The sequence below is a fragment of the Diuraphis noxia genome, unplaced genomic scaffold, assembly GCF_037042655.1.
Source record: "Diuraphis noxia isolate RWA-SAM2 unplaced genomic scaffold, SU_Dnox_SAM2 contig0005, whole genome shotgun sequence".
NCBI classification, from domain to species: domain Eukaryota; kingdom Metazoa; phylum Arthropoda; class Insecta; order Hemiptera; family Aphididae; genus Diuraphis; species Diuraphis noxia.
Window position 1 is genome coordinate 45,026,720 of NW_028301715.1, and position 23,415 is coordinate 45,050,134.

Here is a 23,415-nt window from a genome sequence, read left to right on the forward strand (position 1 = left end):
TTAATAATATTACCAAACGACATGATATGGACACATCTGATATACGTTCATATAATCATATACCTAGGTTCGTATACTCGAGCAATGTTTATTGCCATATTGGTAGGTAGATGAATTATGAGCGAACCGTTTGCATTCCGTCTCGTCCTAATAACGAGAGTAAAGACGCGTTACCAATGGCCGGTTGCAATGAACGCGAGAAAACTCGAGAAAATAAATAAACGCATGTACATGCAGAACCATGCTAAAGAAAATTTGTCAGAACTTAATATCCTTGTGCAAGTCAAAAAATTATACCCGTTGCTTCGGTTGCTAATATCCGTATTGTCACAATTAAAATGCAACAACTGACATTTTATTATAATACCTAGAATAATTAATAAAATGGATTTTTCAGATTTACTGAACTAGCTGTATACAAATATACTTGACATTTAAAATATTTCAGTAGGTACCTGATATAAAAATAAATATAAAGAATATTGTTTTATATTAAATTTAACATTGTTTCTATAATTTCCTATAATGGGTTATTGCATTTTCAAACAAAAATTATAATTATAATGATGATATACAATAATAAATATTAGGTATAGCTGGTATAGGTAACTAAAAGTATGAATGTGTCATGTGATCGTAAAGAATACGGTATATATAATAGTATTTTTAGTCGTAATAATATTGACAAGAAAAAGTTATTAGAACGTTGATTATTGTGTTTTATGATTTGGTGGTTAATTCATGGCATCTATGAAACAATAAGTTCCGCACACACGATTTAATATATTTTATACTATTATTGTATAGTACTTAGTATAACCTGAAATCTGTGCATTAAACAATAATAATAATTTGGTCAATGTTCATAACAAATAATACAACCATTTAACCGATGTAAATTGTAATCATGATTCCTAATATTTTTTGGAAAACACGCAATACGAATCATTAAAATTATTATTTATCACTCCTAATTGTTTGATGTATTGCAAACCTTGTATGTAGAACTGCGCATCAGCGGAGGTTATTTAAGTTGGTAGAAGATAGGTACGTACTAAAATACTAAATAGATAATAGGTATTCTACAATTGCAAGACGTAGGCTATTGTTAAAATTTCGTATATTATATTATATTGTATAACAGATAGATTGAATAATAATTTGTTCTTAGATCGTTTCGTAGTTTCACATTCGATATTGTAGGTAGGTAATAGGTATATCATAATAATAAGTAATAACGCATAATGTTTTGGGTCGATCTTGGACGGTCGAGGGGCGTGAAATGTGCATGCAGGTCAAAACCGTGAACGACAAAACACGCAGACGTCTATAATTATCATGTATTATAAACGCCATATCCGGTCGGCGTTTGGATTTTTTGTTGCGACCGGGCTGGAAGTTTGGCGAAGTTTGGTCTATAAGTAGTGGCCGGTGGCTGCAGATGAACCTGCGCAGTATCCACGGACTTTCGGATTGTCGTCTGCTGCTGCTGCAGACCCGTTACAGCCGCCGAGGTTGGACCGGTGGCCGTTGGCTTCTGCAACACGGACAACGGAATGCGTTCGATCAGCGACTGTAATCGCTGCAGCTGCAACGGGTGGTGGGTGGTGGGTGGCTCAGCTTGGAATAGGTGGAGGCGTTGGTAGCGGCGGAGGTGTTAGCATTTACGTACAATTCACGCGTGTAATTTGGCGAATATTCGTATACGGGAGGATATTTGTATTTTTCGGGTGAGAGGAGTAACAAAGATTCAGACATATTCTGTATATGTTATTAAAATTGTTATTATACCCTTAATACATTTATCTCGAAAAATATCTGATTAGGACCAGAATTTTCACACCTTGGAATTTTGAATTTAAAATATAATCAAATTTATTTTCTTCATACCTAATACGTGTGCAAATCTTACTAGTATCACCATATATATATATATATACCGTATGGAACATGGATTGAGCAGTATAATTTTTTAAAACATTAAAATTAATTTAAGAAATTAAATACTTCCACCCTGGCTCTCTGTACAATAGCTTAAAAAATAGAGATAACGTATTTAAACCTTAAATATGAAATAGTATTTTGTTTTTGAATATATTTTTTTTATACCTACCAAGCTCATCCCTAACCAAACATGTATACATGGAAAGTTATGCACTGTAATAATGTAGGATATAGCTATACAGCTAGGTATTCACTATACGATATCGAGCACACGTTTATTTCATTACTATATGACATCAAACCTCACCGTGGTCTGTAAGTATGTTAATATATTATTTGTACACATAGTAAGTCACCCCACAGTATGTTTATATATAACGTAGATACATCATACATAGTTATATATTCAGATATTCTCCGGACTTAACTCACAAATACTAAAACACGATACGTTAAATGTAAGTACCTAGGTATATGTGACATACATGTAAACAAGTAACAACAATAATTTTAAAATACGTCGGAAATCGTTTTTGTATAATATGCTTTACATTGTTATGTGTTTATAGTTATAAATTATAAAATTTCTGTTCACAGTAAACATTATACTACTACGACGTAAAACATATTATACAAGTGAACAAATCACGTATTCTTAAAAATAAACTGAAGCATAAAATTGAATATCATTATTTCGATTTTTTTATTTTAGACCTCCTTTCAACACATAGCTCAAATAGTATATTATATAATATATCGTTATTCGTTCCGTATTTTCTCATACTTTTATATGATGGGGTATTATTATTGTTGTAAAATAATACGTTAGAATATTTGAGTTTAGATTTACATTTTAGATTATTCTTGTTGTGAATTATAATTTAAAAATAATTTTCTTACTATACCTATTTAAAGTAGGCAATACGTTTTTATTTTTATAATCAAGTACGAAGCTCTGTTTGCTAAATTTATGACTGTGGTTTAAATAGTTAATAGTATAATAAAGAAGTTTAATAATTCAAAAATACTAGCAAGAATTTTGATTCTGATTTTAAAATCACAGGTTTAAAAAACCTTGACATTAAAATGTACAGAAACATTATTTGCTAAATAATTTTCATTAAAGGTTAGGTAACCTTAAAAAGGTTAGGTAAAAAAAATAACAGATGTTTCACTACAGGATACTTCTTAAGTAGATTAGAAAATCTTAAGAATTTAATAATAAACGGTCTTTGCAAATAAAAATTTCGAAAATCAGACTTTAAACAACGGCTTTGTAGAGGAAAATTAAGAGAGGAAAATTCTTAGTGAATCACACTGTATAATATACAACTAGGTATTTAGAAAATATGTCCACAATTGATGGAAAATTGACCAGTAAGTTGCATGCATGGTTGAAATATACAAGGTTATTGCATATATACCCCTTCTCTACCAAATATTTGATGATAATAACAAAAATGGCAGCGTAAAGGGAGCCAACCATAATCGAGTATATATGCGCGGTAATTTTGAGCATTATATAGCGTATTTTCCAATTTCTATGATAAGAAAAATTGATATAATTGTAATTTGTTATATCCCTTTACTCAGCCATTTTGTATCTAATGATAACAATTTTTGTCGATATGCAATAACCTTGTATATTTCAACCATGCATGCATGTATGTTAAAAAATACTATCAATAGTTCACTTTAGTACAACATAATATGTATATTCGAATGTATATATCATATACATTAGCATCTAATTAATTAACTTCATGTTTCTTCTGTGGAGAAGAATACCACACGAATTTTCGCCACATACACTATTTCCGTGAATTATACAACTACAAATTATTATATAATAACTTGTATACTAACCTGTGGTAAAACGCCGAGCATTTTCAGTGATGGAGGTACGCTAAGAACTGACGGCACGGACACATGGCCAAAGTCCACAGTGAACGCCTCGCACCATATACCGAAGTGACCAATGTCAAATATGGTAAGATCGCCCGGTAACGTTAATACAATGGTCTTACGATCATACCGACGCAAAGGCACTTCTTTTCCATTTTCATCCGCCACCCTAATACCCTGTGGAGTCGGTTTGTCGCCCGAGCCCACCCAGAACTTGGCATCTAAAATTAAATCGTTATGGTCCAAGTTAACTTTTATATTCTATACGTGATAATTATTTATTTCATTTTTTAGCAACGAATAAATATAGTAAAATTATGTAATTCAATAGTGAAAACAACTTTTCATAATAGAATCTCATATACTTGGCAACTGATATGCTTTCGAGGAAAAACATTTGAAACACACATTCTTTTGCCTTTTACTGAGTATTATTGTACACTTGGATCGTTTCAGTAAAATATACGAAAGTTTAAAATATTATACAGTTAAAGTCGTACAAAAGTAATTTTTTCAAATTTTTAAACAAAAAGTTTAATGCGTGATCATGGTATGAACTATTGTTTTTTTTTCTGTGCAGTGGCAATATGAAATTATGAAAAAAAGATTAAAATACAGTTTTTAACATTTTTAATTTACTTTCCTTATGAATATAACATTATACAACCCATAGTATGGCACAAAATTTAATATAAATTAGGTATGAACTAAACCAAATAAGGTTATATGAATTAATTCAATTATTTTATAATTAAATTGTCTGAACAATAAAAGCACCCATTTATGTCAAGGTAAGAAAAAATTTAAATTCAATAATTATTTTATGTCACTGATTATTGATTGTTATTTTTTGTTGCAATATATGTAGTTAAATGTTGTTACCTGGTGCTTCGCCATCATAGGAAAATCCCGGTATTAACAATGTCTGAGCATCAACTACGACAATGTTTTCTGAAGAAACTCCATGAATTCCGGACAAACTGTCGATTTTTTGTGGTTTGGGGTAATCCAAATTGTAAGGAATTTTTATGTCACCAAAATTAACCTTTTAAACATAAATATTGAATAAGATTAGTTAGACGTATTGTAGTATATACGTTTATGCACTTAGTCATAAAATCGAAAATCCAGATGAATAGATATTCTTAGGTTTGCAAAAATTGTGCTAGTAAATTATAATAATAAAGAATAAATAAGAATAAATCAGAAAAACCTATGATTTTAATCAATTTGACGATTATAAATTATAAGAATCATGTATTCGATTAATAGACTTCATATCAATCACACATACCAGTAAAGACTTATGATTATGATAATATTATTGTTGTAAAATAATTTTAAACATCCGTACTATAGTGATTAATACTGATTATTAAGTAGGTAATAACCAATAAGTAATGATGGTTTATTATTAAATATAAATCAATCGAAAATATATATAGATGAGATTATAAAACACAAAATCAAACTCTAGCACCTATTCGTTATTAAATGCGTTGCTCTGTTAAGTGCTCGCATAATTATTTCAGAGCTAGCCGTTGGCGGTGGCCGTCAGAAGGTCGAAGGTAAAACGATTTGTTAACATATGTGCCTTTCTACGGCGATACGCACTCTACATTGAAAATAGTAAAATAATAAAAGTGCAATGTAAACGACATTTAATTTTGTTTATTATAACTTTTTCTTTTTTTTTCTGTCGTATAGGTAACATAATATCATAACCGACCAGTTGTTTGACGGCTGTTAAAAGTTGGAATGGCGAATTAAACATGTGACCGAGAAAGTACCACACAATTACGGCCGAGTGTTTTCGAGTTGTTTTGGTTTTATTAAGATAACTACGGTGGCCTCGCACGATATATACGCGCGTAGCAGTGCTGCATATACTGTATATACACGTATATGAGTAAACCGGAGAAAGTGGTCGGGCCCGTCTGCTACCGTTAGGTATAATATACGTTTGCATATTATATACTTACTTACGCCGTTCGAACCGAACGAACGCTACGGATATGATTTTATCACGATAATCGTACCCATGCCACAGAATATTGTGTATATAGTATATACGAGCGGTTTCTCCAATAAATGATATCGATATGAATACCATAACTTACACCGTGTGTATAATGTGTGTGTGTGTGTGTGTGTGTGTGTGTGTATGTGTTGGCGACATGAGCAAGTATTAATTTGTGTAAATGTGCATGAATAAACCTCTTCCTGATAGTCGTGTACGCAAAACTGGGCAGACGACGTCACAGACGTGCCGACCGAACTCGTTATTTCGTCTGTTATATGCACTCACCGAGAAGTCTTCACACCAAACGTAAAACCACTTGATGTCGTGTAGTGTCAAACCCTCCGGCAGAGTGATTGTCAAGTGTTCATTCCTGTACCGTTTCAGCGGGTTGGTTCTGTGGCAAGAAATAAAAAATTCGTCTATAAAGGGTTTTTTTTTGGAGCGTGTAGAACGCGCATAATAATAATATTAATAATATTACTCACGATGCTTTCTCGTCACGAATCTTGTACCCGTTGATACCGGGTTGTTTGTCGTTGGAACCGTAAAAATATGCGGCTGAAAACACATGCATAATATTACGGTCGTGTATATATTTTAAAAACGCTATATCATTAAGGTAAGTAATAATAATTATATTTGATAAAATAACAATTTTTTAATTTGAATATCAAACCCAATCTTACTTAATTTACTAAAATTAAAATTATTGTTTTATTCACCAATGATATTATACTGTCGGTGGCAGTCTTCGAAATATGTTAGTTGATAAAAGTATTTTAATTGAATAAATAATAATGGAAAATTAGATGCTGTATAATAATATCAATTATTGACAGCACCACTTAAAAATGCAGAGTTTGAAAATTTCATTAGCTTGTGCATTTCAATCGATACGTATTCGTCAACATATCAGTTAATTTTGAACTAATATATATATATATATATATATATATATATATTATCAACAGTGGTTGAATTGGAAAAAAAAAATAAAAGTGGACTCTAAATGAAGTTGAACAATTAAGCAAATTAATTGAATAGTAACCCTATTCTTAATGAATTAATAAAGGGGTACGCTATAATTTGAAAACAAATTAAGAGTAGCTCAGTCCCCCTGCGTTCTCCCACAATTCAACCAATATAATATACAATAAATAAATAAATATAATATATTTTTATCAATATAATTACAAAATAATAAATATTAATTGTAATTCCATTAAAAAATATAAATATAAATAATATTTCAAAAATATAGAAGCAAAATTTATTTTTCTTTTCTAAACGTTTTTATGAGTAAAATATTTGTCGAAATTATAATTTAAGTACAGTATAACATTAATTTAAACTTGATTTTATTATCAGTATAAATACATTGATACGTATTTGATAAAATTAGTTTATTACATGGGCTTAATTTAGTTTATAACGCTTTCCGTTATAGTTATATCCGAATTCGTTATGAAATTATGTCAACCATACACTAAAAAGTATAAAGTAATATTGATTACCTGGTCCCTCGCCATCGTAAGCGAAATTCCTGATGTGTAATGTTCTAGCATCCACAGCATATACGTCTCCGCCTAAACCATGATGATAAGACTTCAAAGGCCCTAAGTATTTTCCATAGTATTCTGTAGCAGTAGTTACAACTGTAATAAATAAAAATACAATTATTCTCGATGGATATTTATCTGGATAAATGAAATCTGATTTATATGGATATCCTTATCAGTTAACAGGATCCTTAACTTTTTACTCATTTAAAAATACCAGTGTACCTATATTTCAATATATAACTACATAGGTAGGTACTTGTATTGTAGACAACTTTCTGTGAATGTTATGGTTGTTTATATTATTGTGTGTTCGTTAATAGTGACCGCACAAGCATATAGTACATGTGGTGTTATAATATCTGTCAATGACTATAGTTCAAGGTTTGAATTGCATAATTGTTCACAATTAAAGTGAAAGTGTAAGCATTTAGAAAGGAAAGTTTCAATAATGTTCAACTTAGAAATATAAAAAAAATGTACTTTAAAATGTTGTGATATTTACATTTATTATTCAGATAGGTACTTAACAAGTTATAACTGCACTCTGCAGTCGGCGTTGCTTTGCGTTAGAGTCGTTTGACTAATACATGAACATAAATACATATAACTGTCGAAAGTTATTGGGAATGAAAAGCTAACACACAAGTCATACAACTATTTAAAATATGTCAATAAATCATCGTTATTTTTCGGGTATATAGAATGAAAGTTTTTCATGATAAACTCATTTTCAGATGAAACTGTGATTTAAAAAAAAAAAACAAATATACGGTTTTAACGAGGAACTTTTCAGATATGGGATTTATTATTTTGGAAGTACAGTATATGTAGGCATATCGCATATAACTTTAAAATTATAAGTATTTCGAAATAACTATAAATAATTTGATATTCTATTGTGAAGTAAGGCAAGTTTGGTTGTTTGTTGAATTTCATTTTTTTTTTTTTTTTTGAGAACAGTTGATTTGTATTTCAACTATTTCATAATGTTATCTAAATGAATCGTGTTTGTTCGGACCTTGGTTATCGAAAATCCCCTTGTCGAAATCAATACGTCTGCGACATATCATATTATATATACATATTTAATAATTGTATTGTATCAGCACTTTATTCGTTTTATTGCTGAATAGTTAACATATTTCAAACGGTCCATTGCAAAAAGCAGGTCGCGAGTTATTATTTTTGTTTCGGTTCAGGTCACATAAAGAAAAAGATAATGATAATTATTACAAGATCATAATCCGCATAAACCGTAGACGGCCCAATAACCTGCATAGTGCATATACGTATCATCGTACATTATTCACGTACAGAACGAACACAACGGATACACATATACATTGTACTTACATGCACACATACCTATAAACACGATGTAGTGTGGATGAACGTGTTTCGCTTTATTCAGTTGGTACCCAGTCAGGATAACCAATTATCGCTCACATTTTCAATTAGAGCGGAAGAAAATTTTAATTAACAGTCTCACGTAAAAGTAGTATTTTAGTACAACGGGTTTCATCAAGATCGCGACAACGAATTGCGGTAAAACGCAAAAAGTAAAAAAAAATAGAGGGATTCGTTTATAATAGTTACTTTAATGTTGGCGCATAGATTACGATATAATATAGGTGTATATGTATATATATATGTGTGTGGTATAAAAGAGCCGAAGTGCTTTAAAAAGGGGCTGCCAGGTATTATGGGACGAGCGCCAGGAGGGTTGGTATGGGCAGCCTTCTCCACGATGCATTTACGCCGTGGGACTTTTACGTGTCACCTCGTACGGAAACGCTTTTGTAGTCGTCGGCAATTTTAATCATGTCAACCTAGCATATAGAATAGAGAGGAAAATCTGTTGACCTATAAAGTACCCGATTGACTTTTCTATTACACACAACAAACACCAATGTATATATATATATATATATATATATATATATATATAATATTTATATATACTGCAGTTCCTTATTTCTAAAGAAACTTCACACTTTTTAACGGATCGTATATATACCTTCGTTTGGTGGATCGTATTCAATCCGATTATTTATATACTGAATGGGTTGCAATCGTTGGGGCTACCAAAGCAGTGTCTAACCATCGAGTTTTGTTTCTTCATCCGACAACAAAGTTACGATTTTTAATGTATGAGTATGAGTAAGACGAATTTATATCGTTTTAATTAAAAATCGATCTGGGTCTATAAGATATGTTTGCACGAATAACATCGGATGATGAATAATTTTACGTACTTTACTTTTATCTTTACTGCTCATTGTTCTATTTATTATTATTATTATTATTATTGTTGTTGTTTCATTATTATTATATACCATCGGCGATTATGATAATAATAATAATAGCAACAAACAGCAGTGAATTGCACAAATTATCATAACAATAGGAGTTTGATTTTATGTCTTCTCTATTACAATTCGACGGTGCTCGAAATTTTAGTAGAAAGTCGATTCGGGCGCCCGAATAAGGATAGGTACTTTTTGAAAACGACGAGTCGTGTACACTCCATATTCCCACTATGTATTTTTAACAAAAGCTGTAACGATAAAGCTGAAATAGAACGATCCCAAACTTGGGCATCGTCATATTGTAGGTATTCCAATATGATTATGAATTTCAAATCAAAATCGAATTTATATTCTTTTTTTATTGTGATGGTTATGATACCCGGGCATAATGTATACAATTCAATTAGTAAGTTAAGTTATTATAGTGTTCTACTATTATATGCATAGTTTAATATACAAATAAAGAATCATAATCATTATTGCTAAAAAATTAGTTTGTATTTATACACATATTGCATTATCAAATTTAATCAAGTATTTATGCATTATGCTCATTATAATAGCTAGGTACTCCTCCGATACAGTTTAAATTTTGAAATGGAATAATAATAATAATGATTTGTAATGATTATTCAATATTATACAAAAGTAAATTGTAGATACATCGTACATGGTATAAACTATAATTATCACTTAGTAGATAGGTACGCAAACTATATAATTATGTAGTTTTGTCATTTAATTTAGAACCACCCTGCAAATTAAGACTATTTAGAGCAACTTAAATCAATATTTTTTTAACAGACATTGGTGTACATTTTATATTATTATAATTATCAACAATTTGGTAATGCATTAGCGTTAGATAAATATATCTTAAATAACGTATTCCCTCGTCAAAGGTCGTTTGAAACTTTGAACAAATTTTAGAAGATCGATTCACTCGTGTAATATAATACAGACTGTACCACCGAATTCAGATTTTTGACCCTTTGCAATGGTGTAATAGATTCGCAAAAGTGGAACCACGAAAGTTTTTCAAATTCCAATAGGAACACATACGTTGGATAGTGGATACAGTGAATATTTTTTGTCACCGTTCGATATATTAATATGACTGCCAAGGACGGCGGTGGTGAACGGGATATTTTACGATTCTTTTTTTTTTTGTTATTAAATGTAGAGTATCGTAATAATAATTTGTCTGGGGACAACAGTCACTCATATAAGTTTCGAAAGTGCGAGGGCTATTAAGTATAAAAAAAAAGTTTCTTTCATATATAATGATTTCATTATGGCATGTGAATGCGTATGTGTGTGTAATGCGTATGCTATAATTATTATATTATATGTATACTACTGCAGATAAACCTGTATTATGAAAGGCGTACTCTCTGTGACATCGATAAATGTGTCTACAGTTTATGTCATATCATTATTATATTGTACGAAGGTTTTTAGATCAACCCTTCTGACTCCTATAACAATAATTTGGTTAAGTAATTTAATGTGTCAGAAAACTAATGCGCAATCTTCAGTGTCCGGACGAGATGAGGTCACGTGCCGAGAAATTGGTCGTTAATCTCAAGAGACACGCAGAAATTGCGAGAAAAAGTTTTTTGGTGACATATATGTATTATTTTATATACTTGAGTGGTAAGTAGTTAATTTCATCACAGACCCTCCCATATTGCTGTTTTATAATAATAATTTATAAGAACATCTATATTTGTTGTGGTTGACAATAAAATCAATAAGCAAAAACTATTAATCGTTTCTAGCATCTTTGCAAAAAATTATATATATTATATACTTTTTACACCACGTTATTTGAAACATTTTCTTTTATTTATGAAGATATTGAACTTATAATCTGTTAACTAAAACAATAGGTAGAATTGGTGGATACTAGGAAAATAATAAGAGTTTCACATAGTAGGATAGTCTATTTTAAATGACTATGTAAGTTAAAAAGTGTAACTATCATTTCGGAATCACGATACGAGTCACCATTGTCTGACGTCCGTATCACGGTATCACTGGAAATAGGTAAGAAAAAGTGTTGACTGTTAGTTCCTTCTAAAATATATAGAATCTCATTAATGATCGGAACATAATTTTGTCGCGTGACTTTACGCGTTTGGTCCGAGTTTATAAAATTGTTGAAACGTAAATAATATCAAAAAAGGACGTATTCCTTCATTTCGACTACATACGTGCAATTTATCATTTCTTTGAAAGTTCGAAGCCATTTCATTTTTTAAACGCATTTTTCATATATAATGTCATCTACAGTTTATTTAGACTTATTAGTTATTTTTGTTATTAATGTCATAACATGTTTTTGATTAAGTAGACACATAAAAAAAATTGATTTCATATTTGTATTGCCAATACGTATACTTAGCGAGTTATTCATCTAATATTCGTTTAAAATTAAAAATACCGATACTTCTAAAACGATCTTTAGTTAAATCGATATTTATTTCTATACATAAAAATATAAAATCATATTAATACCTCAACCATTATTATTTAGGTATTACAAAGATAATTAAAATATTAAATCATAATACAGTTTATACGTAGTACATATTTTATAAAAATAATCCTCATAGGTACGTAGTAAAATTAATGTTAATTATATTTATGATTTTATAATCCTACAGATTTAAATTATTAAAATTGTTTGAAAAAGTCCATTGATGATATTTAAATATTTAACAACATAAGTACATTCAATAATGATGTACCTACTGTTAAATCTTCTTTTATTAGTATTTTTTATTGTGGATGCAACAATAATTAAAACATGTTATAATATGCAATTAATATTTCGTGGTATACATAATATATAGACATGTAGTATGTATGTATGTAAAATACTTTTAAAACTTACAAAAGTTCCTTTTTAACGAATTCGATGAAATCAACTTGTAGTTCATCAACTATTTGTATTCACAAGAAATAACTAAAATATGTAAATTAAAAGTAAATAATAAAATACATTGGATTATATTTAATAAAACATTATTTCACGATTAATCACAATCATTATAACTCGCCCAGATCGTCTTCGCCCTCGACCGACGTCACAGGGATACCAAAATATGTATATTTATAAAACAGTGTAGCCATTCATAACAATATCAAATGAAAATAACCAATTTCTATTCATTATTTTCTCATAGTTGGTTAATAATAAATATCATAATGCAATAACTAATACATTTATTGTTAATTCGTTATAATAAATATCTTCTAAGTTGGATGTATAATGCTTAAATCATATTGAATATTTAAGTTGGTATTGAACTCCAAATAACGACAGTTTTTCAATATAGGTAGTATAATCTTGGTTCGTGATCTGTGGTATATAATGTTTGGACCCCGATTTTGTGATATCGTAACGGTCGCCGATGGCCAAGATGAACTGCAAGAGTTTCATAATCGTAATAATCGTACAACGATGGATTATAATTGGTACTAAATAATAAGAAAAATATAATTTTGAAGTTATAACTTAAGACAGCTAAACCTAGTAACTACCACACATTTATTAATTATTATTATTTTTTACCATATTAGAGATTTTAAGAATTGCTCCTGATTTTTGCGGTAAGTACCTACTTAAGATATTACAATTTTGCCTGGTGTTATTCTTATTTATACTGGGTTTTAAAATATGATTATTATTATTAAAAATATTATTTGAATAATTCATATTTATTAAATTTTTATGATCTAAATTGATGATATATTTTAGGAATAGTCATTGCTATGGAGTAAATTGATTACCAAATCACTTTCAAACATGTTTAATTTATTAAATTATTTAAATTATTTATTGAAAAGACTCTTAAAATAATAATTTTATTTTTGTAAATTGAATAAGTAATTTTTTTAAAAACCAAAATAGAATATAGATCATAGAACACCGTATTGATAGGTTCTAAGTAATTTTGCTGTGATTGGCATTTTCAAAGTTTATGTAATAAGACTTTATCATAAATTACTTCATCATAATATATCATAAATTTAATTTGTAGACTGTCTTATTTATAAGTTCTTAGATTATTAATATTTCTTTTTTCATTCTTTAGGTGTATGGAATTAAATATTATGTATAAGCAATTTTATACATAATGAACAATTATTTAAAAAAAAATACCTAATCAAATATTGCCACCTACCATATTGAATAGTTGTACAAAAAATACATTCACCCCATTATTTAATATCATCAATACATTTTGTAGTTGAACAGAATCTATATTATTACTATTATGCTATTATCTAGGTAGGTACCTTCTGACCTTCATTACTTAATTATACATAGAGATAATAATGTGAAAAATGAAAATATAATTTAATCAGTTTTATTGTTATATTATAATATTATAGTCACTATTTTTACTTAACAACTATAGTTACTTGACTTAAATCATCAAAGTTTTCTTTGTGTAAGGTTTTTTAATCATAATTATAAATTATAATGATCTAGAATTTTGGGATTACTCTAAAGATCTATTTTTATTTTTAATCATAATGGTTAGGTATAATAATACTGTGTGTATATTGGATTATTTCGATTATCCAAACATAAAATAACATCAGTATTTTATTTTAAACGTTCAAGAACTAAATACCGACAAAACGTGTTAAGTTAACTATATAAGTCCATTCGTTTATTGTACATGGATATATAGGTAGATGATTTAAAATAATTAATGATTTAACAAACTCATCTTTTCATTATTTAATTATTTTGTGTCGACAGTTGTTTATAATATTGTTATATACATATCGTTTTGTATCGCACTGAATGCTATGAATAAATGCGTTCTATTTTTTATTTTTAAAGTAATGTGTTAGGTATCGATAATCATCGCGAAACATTAAATAAATACATTTGTAAACCGGATTCAGACTACGTTAGAAAATTATTATTTTTGACAAATGGAAAGTGTTTGCCGTAGTATTCGGTGGCTATTTGAAACGAATCTTAGGTCTTCACGTGTTTGAAAAACCTCACTAGCCACTATTGACTATATTATTGTAGAACTTATGTCTTATATTTTGTTATTATTATTTTTATTATTTATGTGCAGTACCATAATATGTACATTGATATTAATCAATAACCAACACTGGGGAGTGAGCAAAATAGTATCCACTAGTCCGATATTGAGGGATGATGGCAAACAAAGATTTCACTTCATTAAGGTACCTTTACTAATATTTTATATAATATAAAAGTCGGAGATATTTCGTTACTGCTTGTTATGTATTGTGCTGATAAAAATATTATTTCTGTCCAATTAATAATAACTATATAACAGAACCTTGTGTAATTTCTAATGATCAAATCCGTTCCAAAAATGTATTCTCCTAAACCATTGACAGAGGGCGATTACGATCTGGGACAACAGCACATAACCGAGGCAATAACATTTAATACGGTCTTAAATCCATTTAGGCCATTAAATGCTACCGTCGCGCGCGTACTAATGTCGTCGTTACAGTGTTTTCCACTATCACTCTTTCTCTCTCCCTCACTGTCATTAAACAAAATATGTATGTTTTCCGTATTATTATTATTATTATTATTACCGCTGTATACGTAAGCGGCACATGTCATAATAATCCGATAATAATATCATATTGTAATACACAGGTCCGTGTTTACAAGGTATCGCGGCTGTTATAAATTTTGCGATTTCGCTCGCCCGAGTTATCCGCGGTGATCGCGGCATTGGCGCGCTCGGTGTCTGGACTGCTCCTCGGTTTGACTAATTTATTTTGGTTTCGGCAAGACGGGTCGTGTTGCGGTCAAAAGCGGTTCGGTGCCGTAGTATCCGAGTGGTAATTAATAACTGGACCTACTGATAAATCATCGGGCGATCCGCAACTTGCGCGTGAATGCTTCTGGAAATCTGTGCCAAAGAACTCGCCGTTCGGAGGTACAAAAAATAATTAAAAAAGACTAAAAAATAATGCATAAATACAGTTTATTATGCGAGTGTGTGTATATGTGTGTATTTGTGCATATTAATATACATACATGCCATATGCGTACATGCACGTGGTCATCATTTTTGCCAATTATTCCTCCTCGTCCGGATGCATATTTTCCGACAGTCTGTCCGGCGGCGACAGACGACAGTAGAAGTTTTATTTATAATATATAATATTATGAATAATATTTAGGTACCTACTTAATCCTCCCTAGTTTTTTTTTTTTTAATCCCCCCCGCGTTTCATGTTTATTTATATCTTGTGCGTTCTGAGATAACTATTAAATTCTATACTATTATATTAATATGACGTGTATACTGTGTTTCTACCTACTATACTCGTGAGCTCACTTATCCACGTATCACGTATTTATATTTTATTATATTATTATACATAGGTACCTTGAAAATTGGCTAGCATTTTACTTGAAAAGTTGGAACGTACATAATATCATTATATTGATTTTATTATAAGCTCCTTGTACGTTGGTACCGTTATATCCTTTAATCTTATTACTCGATAATTACATTATATACGTACCTACTGTGATGCTTAAGTGTGGTTATTATATTATTTTAGAAATGTTCGTACTATAGTTTGTACCCAGCAGACTATGGTAATAGAATTGCATAGTATAACAAGCCACATCATTTGTTAAAGTATAATTTCCTCTATAGTGTAATAAGCTTTAAAGTTTTATCAACATTTTCAATTAGATCACTTCCATACCCTATTTCTAAAATTTCTAAAAAAATTAAAACAAATCGCCCTTGATTTATACTCATTTAAGTATTAATATTAATTCCAATATCATATTAAAAAAAAAAAATTGTATTTATAATTATTGTATAAGTTGGTTTCATATAATTACTGCATTTTATCAGTTAATATCTAAATTAATAAATACTAATACCTGATAATATTAAATGAAATACAATTAGAAAAAATTAAACGTTTTTTTAATTGAATAATGGTTATGTCAAGATATTATAATTACTTATCAAGCATTTGTAATCAAAGTAATAAGTTTGATAAAAATAATTAAGTGTTATTTTTCCTTTTAAAATAGTAAATAATAATATATTATATTATAATATTACTTTACTTTTATGAAACGTGAAAACCTAAAAATTCTTTTGTACTCATTTTTTTTAGTAAAACTCTTCTGAGTATATTTCAATATATTATGTATCATTGGTTTATTTTATTTTTATGTAATTGTTTGTTCTAATTATAAAAGAATTAGAGTTTAAGTAGAGTTTATATTAAATATAAATTCAAAAACCTCTAACTATATAATTGTACAACTGCGTAGAATAAACAAACAAGTCGAGTCTCAGAGAAATCACCTTAGTATATTCTTATTTGTTCATGGTGAATATAGTTAAGAAGTTTGCTCAGTTTAATTTTAGTATCAATTTTAATTTTAGTCACCTTGTTAAATAGTGTATAGTAAGCTTGATTAATTAATTATATATGGTTGTTAAATTTAAATTCATATTTCTTTTTTATATGATGTTAAATCATAATAGGTTTTAAAAAAACTAATTGTTGACATTTTACATTAAAACTATATTTTTTAAATTGAAAAATTTTTAAGATTTTTTAAAGAGTATTTGTATAAGAATCTGATTATAATTTTAATATAATAATAAGCTCTAATCAATACTATTAGTAAAATAGTGATAAGAGTTGATAAAAGAATATTTTATAACCCTTAATAATATTATAACATAATTTTTTGTAATTATTCGCATTGTAAATACAATTTATCCCTCACATTTATTGCATAAATATAATACTATATAAGTATAGTACGGATAATAATACAAAACAAAAATAATTGTTTTTCAATATTATATGTTTTATGGACTTTTCTATCACTTATTAAAAAGTTGTTGTTTTAGTCACTAGTTGTTTTTTTTACATAACTTTTGAAACATTTTCGGGTATTGTATATTGTGTATTTAAAACTTTTTATATCCACTGAGGTAAGATTTTCTCAGTTAAAAAAGAGCATACAAAAATTATGGCATTATAAACTATTGTTATTGTGTTCATCATATCCTAATTAATCAAATATTATAATTTTTAATTTCTAGTTAATTTTTGACTTGAATTGCACAAATTATTTTCTAAAGATATTTTTCGTTACTAATTTTGTCACATACGATAAATATATGACACACATAATAATTTAAAAATATATAACTGTATTTGAAATGTATAATTAAATATGTTGGTTTATATTTTTTCATGCATTAAAATATCTATCACTCATACATACTTTTAAATTTAATTATTTTTAGACCGCAGAATTTAGTGAGCATTGATTATTACTATAAATTATCTCAGAGAAACTTGTTTAGTTTTTGAAATTAATATCTGTATGCAAAATAATACTTTCAAAGTTTGAATAATATATATATATATATATATAGTTTATCCATTTTATAATTTCTTTGTAATATCAGATTAAAAAAGTCCAGTTGTTATTTTACATGTAGAAATTATGAACCAAAATATTGAAGTTTATGAATTTAGAAACATTTGAAAAATATATTTCAGTATTCTGGTCTTTTTTTGAGTAGATCAATGACCTAAATATATAATTTAACGGAAATTAAACATTTTACTTTTAAATTAATATAAAAATTGTTGTTGAATTAAAATAATATTATTCATCTATTATTATTTAGAATAATTAGGTAGGCATGCTATAATTTAGTCTTATTTATAGACTTTGTTACTATTCATTAAGAAAACATCGAAGCGTAATAAGTATATCAGCAGTTAATAATGTGATATTTAAATCACTATTAGGTACTTGGCTTCAATGATAATAATTATACTTATAAGAATTTAAAACTATGCAATTTTGTAATTCATTAATATAATATTCTCAACCTATAATCATACAAATCAAAATATTTATTATTGTAAAAAAACGTGAAAAATAAGAAACGTTTCCCATTTAATGAAACTAAGTTGATGATGTCTGTAGTAGCTATGTGTGCAGTCACTAGAATTATAGGGTCCACATATTACAGTTTTAAATAACTAACGTTTAACATAACGGTATACCCCTACAGTACACTTCGAATGTTATTTTGAAAATTATATCTAAAAGATTTTATAAACATAATAAATAATTTACGTAATGATGAATTCTTCTATATCTTAGAGTTCGCTGTATATGTGTATACGTACACACACTGGACATCGACAAACTTATAGTTTTCTAAGTGAATTTGAAACTATGGTCAAGTCTTTTTGGCCGCATCAAAGGTCCCACAGGGATCCAACTTTACTGCGAGAATCACTCGTATATACATAACGTACTTATATATTATATTATACGTCGTTGGAGAATGCGGTGGTAGTGAATAGATGGAATACGATATACGTGGTTCGGTACCTACGTAAAGTTTTCGAACACCGAACGAAACCTCTGACGGTGCAAGCACATGATGGTAGTATATATGCGTATTAATTTATATGGTTTTCACCAGCGTTGCAGCGATCTGCTATTTAATTATACCGTTCGCGCACTGTATTGGCGACGAACGCAGCGGAGCAATTAGTTACAGTGGGATAACTTGCTGTCTCTCGAAATCTCAATTCCTCCCCAATCATCTTAGGCGTATCACGAGCTCGTGTTGTCTTAATTTGTCAATACGATAGTATATTATTGCCGCATCCAACGCATATAATTGCGTGTTGGTACTCCTCATTACTTGTAAATTGTTCGGCTTTTCACATTAATATCATTACAATTTGTGATTTATGTGTAAAGTTATTAATTTATTATTGCGCTATAGCTTCATAATATATAATAATATTATATATTATATAATATTATAGCTATTATATTTCGTAATTTCCTTACAGTGGAATGTCTCGTCTATAGAAATTGAATTCTATTTGTGCGTATGGGAATGTTTATTATAATACTATGTTGTGCAAGTTGATTCATTTAACATAGGATACTAATTATTTCAAAAAGCATTAATTTTTTTGAAAATATTTTTTTTACATAATTTTAAGTCGTTAAAAAACAATATTTTTTATTTTACTTTTATAATGTCAACATACATTCCATATTTCAAGGTGAAATACTTTTGGAGTATAAAACCAAATTTCAGATGAGTGTGTAGTTTATATAAGTTACAAGTATTTGAAGTTTTAATGAACAGAGCTCCACGCTGTACCTATGGTACCCCGAAAATTGTTGGCCCACTATACTCAGCTCATCTAAACTTTAAATGTTAGTTTAAAGTTATAACTATAATAAACTACAAGTCTCAACTTTAATTTTTATAGATTGAAATACTCTGAATAATATTCTGCTTAGGAATATGAAATTATAAATGAAATTCAAAATAGTAAAATAACTTTTTGGAAAATAGAAATAAATATTTTTTTCCCAAAAATGTTGTTTAGTAGAGATTTAGAATTATTTTAGTAAATGGAATATTTTTAAAAACGTTAGTGTTTTCTGAAACAATGAGTGTTTTACGTTAAATGGATCACCTTATATGTGTAATAGAGTAGATATTATGTATCTTTTGAAAAATTATTCTTCCTGGCTGGTTTATGTAACTGAACCGGCCTTAGTTTCACTGCTATTTGATAAAAAATTATCCTAAAAGCGCGTTCATGATAATTTATTTGCTAGCCACCCGAGGGAGACACCTTTAGTAACATATCTGAGTATACAAATGAGTGAACTATAACGACTGGTCCGAGACTACTGTCGTTGTTATATTTTCTTCATTCGTAGGGTCCTTGTCCCTTGATAGCCATTTTAATTGTCAACCATACAGTGTTGCCTAACTCCTGACTAATTCACCAAACCGTTATTATACTCATATACACATGTAGGCGTTTTAAATGTTTATTTTATAATACTGTGGTGATTTTAACAATAAATTCGACTTAGTGTGTCGTGTACTCGTGTCATAGGTACCTTACCTATATATTTTATAAAGTGGACCGACAGGTTTTTGAGCGTATAATATAATATATACCTATTATCTACATGTATACATGTATAACATTTGACAGTAAACACATATCACACATGTGTAATGTATATATAATTTGATCAGTTAAATCCAGTTAAACTTGGCTGTATTGTGAGGGAGTGTCGACCGCCCATTTCTGGTATATGTCTGTGATTACTCTTTGACTGGAATTAGAGTATGGTAGTGCTTACGATGGTAGTTGTAGTGATTAGTGAAAGGCAGTAAATGTGGAAAAGTAAAATCATATTTTATCGCCAACAAACTTGAGCAATAAAAGTCACGATGACCTCCGTGGTGTTAACAAAAATAAAAACAAATATGCGATTTCAACGCCAGGAACAATGGGACCGTTAATAATCATCAAATAAGATATGTCCCTATAGGCATAAAGGGTCAACAACGATCAGTTATTTCAAAATGTAGTTTGGCCAGCACTCTAGAGTAATTTATATATCTTATCAGAACGATAGAATTGGTTAATTTCATGGAAATGGATAATTGGCTAAGTGTGTATAATGTATGGCTATTGTTAACTTTTTATGAATAGGTATTTGAATGGTACATTTTTACACATCTATCGGTGCATACCAATTATTATTATCTTTTTGAATTTTATTTTTATATATAGTCCTAATATAATGTCATAATGATGTTAGAGTAATTTACAGAGTGACACCATAAATTCTGTTTTAATTTGAATTGGTTTAATAAATATTGCCAAGTGTGTTAATCGGTATAGAAATGTAAAGTAATTGTCTCAACCATCTGAATTCGTTTCATCTTGTTTTAAAGAATATTGTTGGTTCACAGAATACCTATTACTTAGTTGTATAAAAGCTATAAACACGGTTGTGGTTTTCTCGTAACAACGATAATAATAATTAGGCCGAACGAATGGGGAAACCTTAGGGTTTTGTCTCTATCCGGATGCTGAATTTCAATGAAGAGGTGAAAACCATCCAAGAAAACAAAAACTAAACAAATAAAAAAGAAAAAAAATCATTTGCTTGAGCTGAACACGCGCGTAAATTTATACCGGTAAATCCGTGTCGTCGTCATTGTTATATTTTTCTTTACGGTAGGTATTTCGTATATTTTATAATAGACAGGAGTAGATTGGTGGACAATGTGTTGGTAAAACACAATAAGTGAATAATATGTTAAAAGACACCTATCCAACGTAATTTCCATATGATAGGCAGCATAAAATTTTCTAAAATTTCCTAATTTATGTATTTAGGTACCTATATAATATCAACTATTTACGTGAAAAATATGAAACGCTCGAATAAAAGGAAAAACAGCAATTTTATTTAATAAATTAAACTTAATTTCTGAGGATGTGCTTAAGTTATGTGGTGTATACTATATTGTTATATATTTTCAAATCAAATATTAAAAAACAATTTAAAAAAATGTAATATTAATATCTGATGCATGTTGATAAATGGTTTTTAACAGTTGATACGTCTATATAAAGACTAAGTGTACAGAATATATATCAAAAATTATGATTAAAAGTTTGAAAATATATTAAACTCCTTGTGCCATGATTAAAAATAGTTATATTTCTATTATAATAGAAAGGGGAAAAAATAAAACATTTTTCGATAAAAGTGTCACAACTTAAATGCGCCCTTTTTTGCAATTTTCTTTAACATGTTTATTAATTTTATAAATTTAAGTTCTTTTCTTTTCTAAAGAAACCCTTTGAATACTCTGCAACTATTGTGTTCAAAATATAATGCATTTATCCAAAAAGCTCTCTGACGGGTTTTAAGAAAATTATTATTTACGCATGTGCACCTAATATTATGTATTTATATTATTTCATATTATAATCATATTAGGTTTGAAGAAATTTGTGTCAAATAATAATAATAATAATAATACAATTTGTAATAATGAATCTCGCGGGGGACTCATCGAACGGAATCCTGATTCTATAGTGGCGATTATATTATAAAAAATTATTAAATCTGTAGAAATACTTCAAAGTGTATAATGTTTTACATATCCTGGAGTCACGTAGTTATATCGTGTATACATAGCTACGTGATGCAATACTATCATTATGACTAAAGTAACAGAATAATATGAGGTACCAATACTATTGAACTTTGTACCTACTTACATTATAGGTAACAATGTAACGACAATATATTATTATAGGAGACTTACCGGAAGCCAGGCACAACAGTGCGACAAACAGCTGCAACCCTAGGTGATTTCGATGATGAAGGCGACGACGGGCCGCGGTAGACACTACGTCGGAAGAACGCATCGTGCTGCTTTGCGCTCGCGTTTCAACAGGTGAACGTGTGCGACACGAGTGAGCACAGGAACGCGAAGTCGCGCGGTTGTCTTGGGAGTCGGCTAGCCGCGGTGGTTGTGGAAAAGACGCAGCTACGACGGCCCCATTGGACGACCAGCGGGCACTGTTATTGTGTCGTCTTCGAGGTTCCCCACCAACGACGGTGGCGGCAGCGAAGAAACAACGCCAGCGGTATCGAAGTCTGCAGCAGCAGTTCAGTATATTATATTATATTTTAAACGCCACGGCCCCTTGGATTGTTGAGTTGGTATAATATAGGTTGGTACCCTACCCACCACCCATCATGTGGCGT

At 29.3% G+C, this 23,415-nt stretch overlaps 1 protein-coding gene and 1 long non-coding RNA gene across 2 annotated transcripts in view; one reads left to right on the top strand and one right to left on the bottom strand.

The window, feature by feature from the left end:
• Nucleotides 1-23,183, bottom strand: part of Skel (DM13 and DOMON_DOH domain-containing protein skeletor) — a 36,161-nt gene extending 12,978 nt beyond the window's left edge. Inside the window, exons 1-6 of the mRNA XM_015525044.2 lie at nt 22,970-23,183; nt 7,387-7,527; nt 6,358-6,430; nt 6,158-6,266; nt 4,732-4,894; nt 3,811-4,070 (exon numbers count right to left, since the gene is read on the bottom strand). Coding sequence (XP_015380530.2) covers nt 3,811-4,070; nt 4,732-4,894; nt 6,158-6,266; nt 6,358-6,430; nt 7,387-7,527; nt 22,970-23,072 — 849 coding nt within the window. The 5' untranslated portion in view covers nt 23,073-23,183. The remainder of the gene's footprint in view (nt 1-3,810; nt 4,071-4,731; nt 4,895-6,157; nt 6,267-6,357; nt 6,431-7,386; nt 7,528-22,969) is intronic.
• Nucleotides 13,133-23,090, top strand: LOC149055404 (uncharacterized). The gene is made up of 3 exons (XR_016191844.1): nt 13,133-13,361; nt 14,855-14,969; nt 22,961-23,090. It is a non-coding gene; the product is annotated as an uncharacterized LOC149055404 (long non-coding RNA).
• Nucleotides 23,184-23,415: the final 232 nt, after the last annotated feature.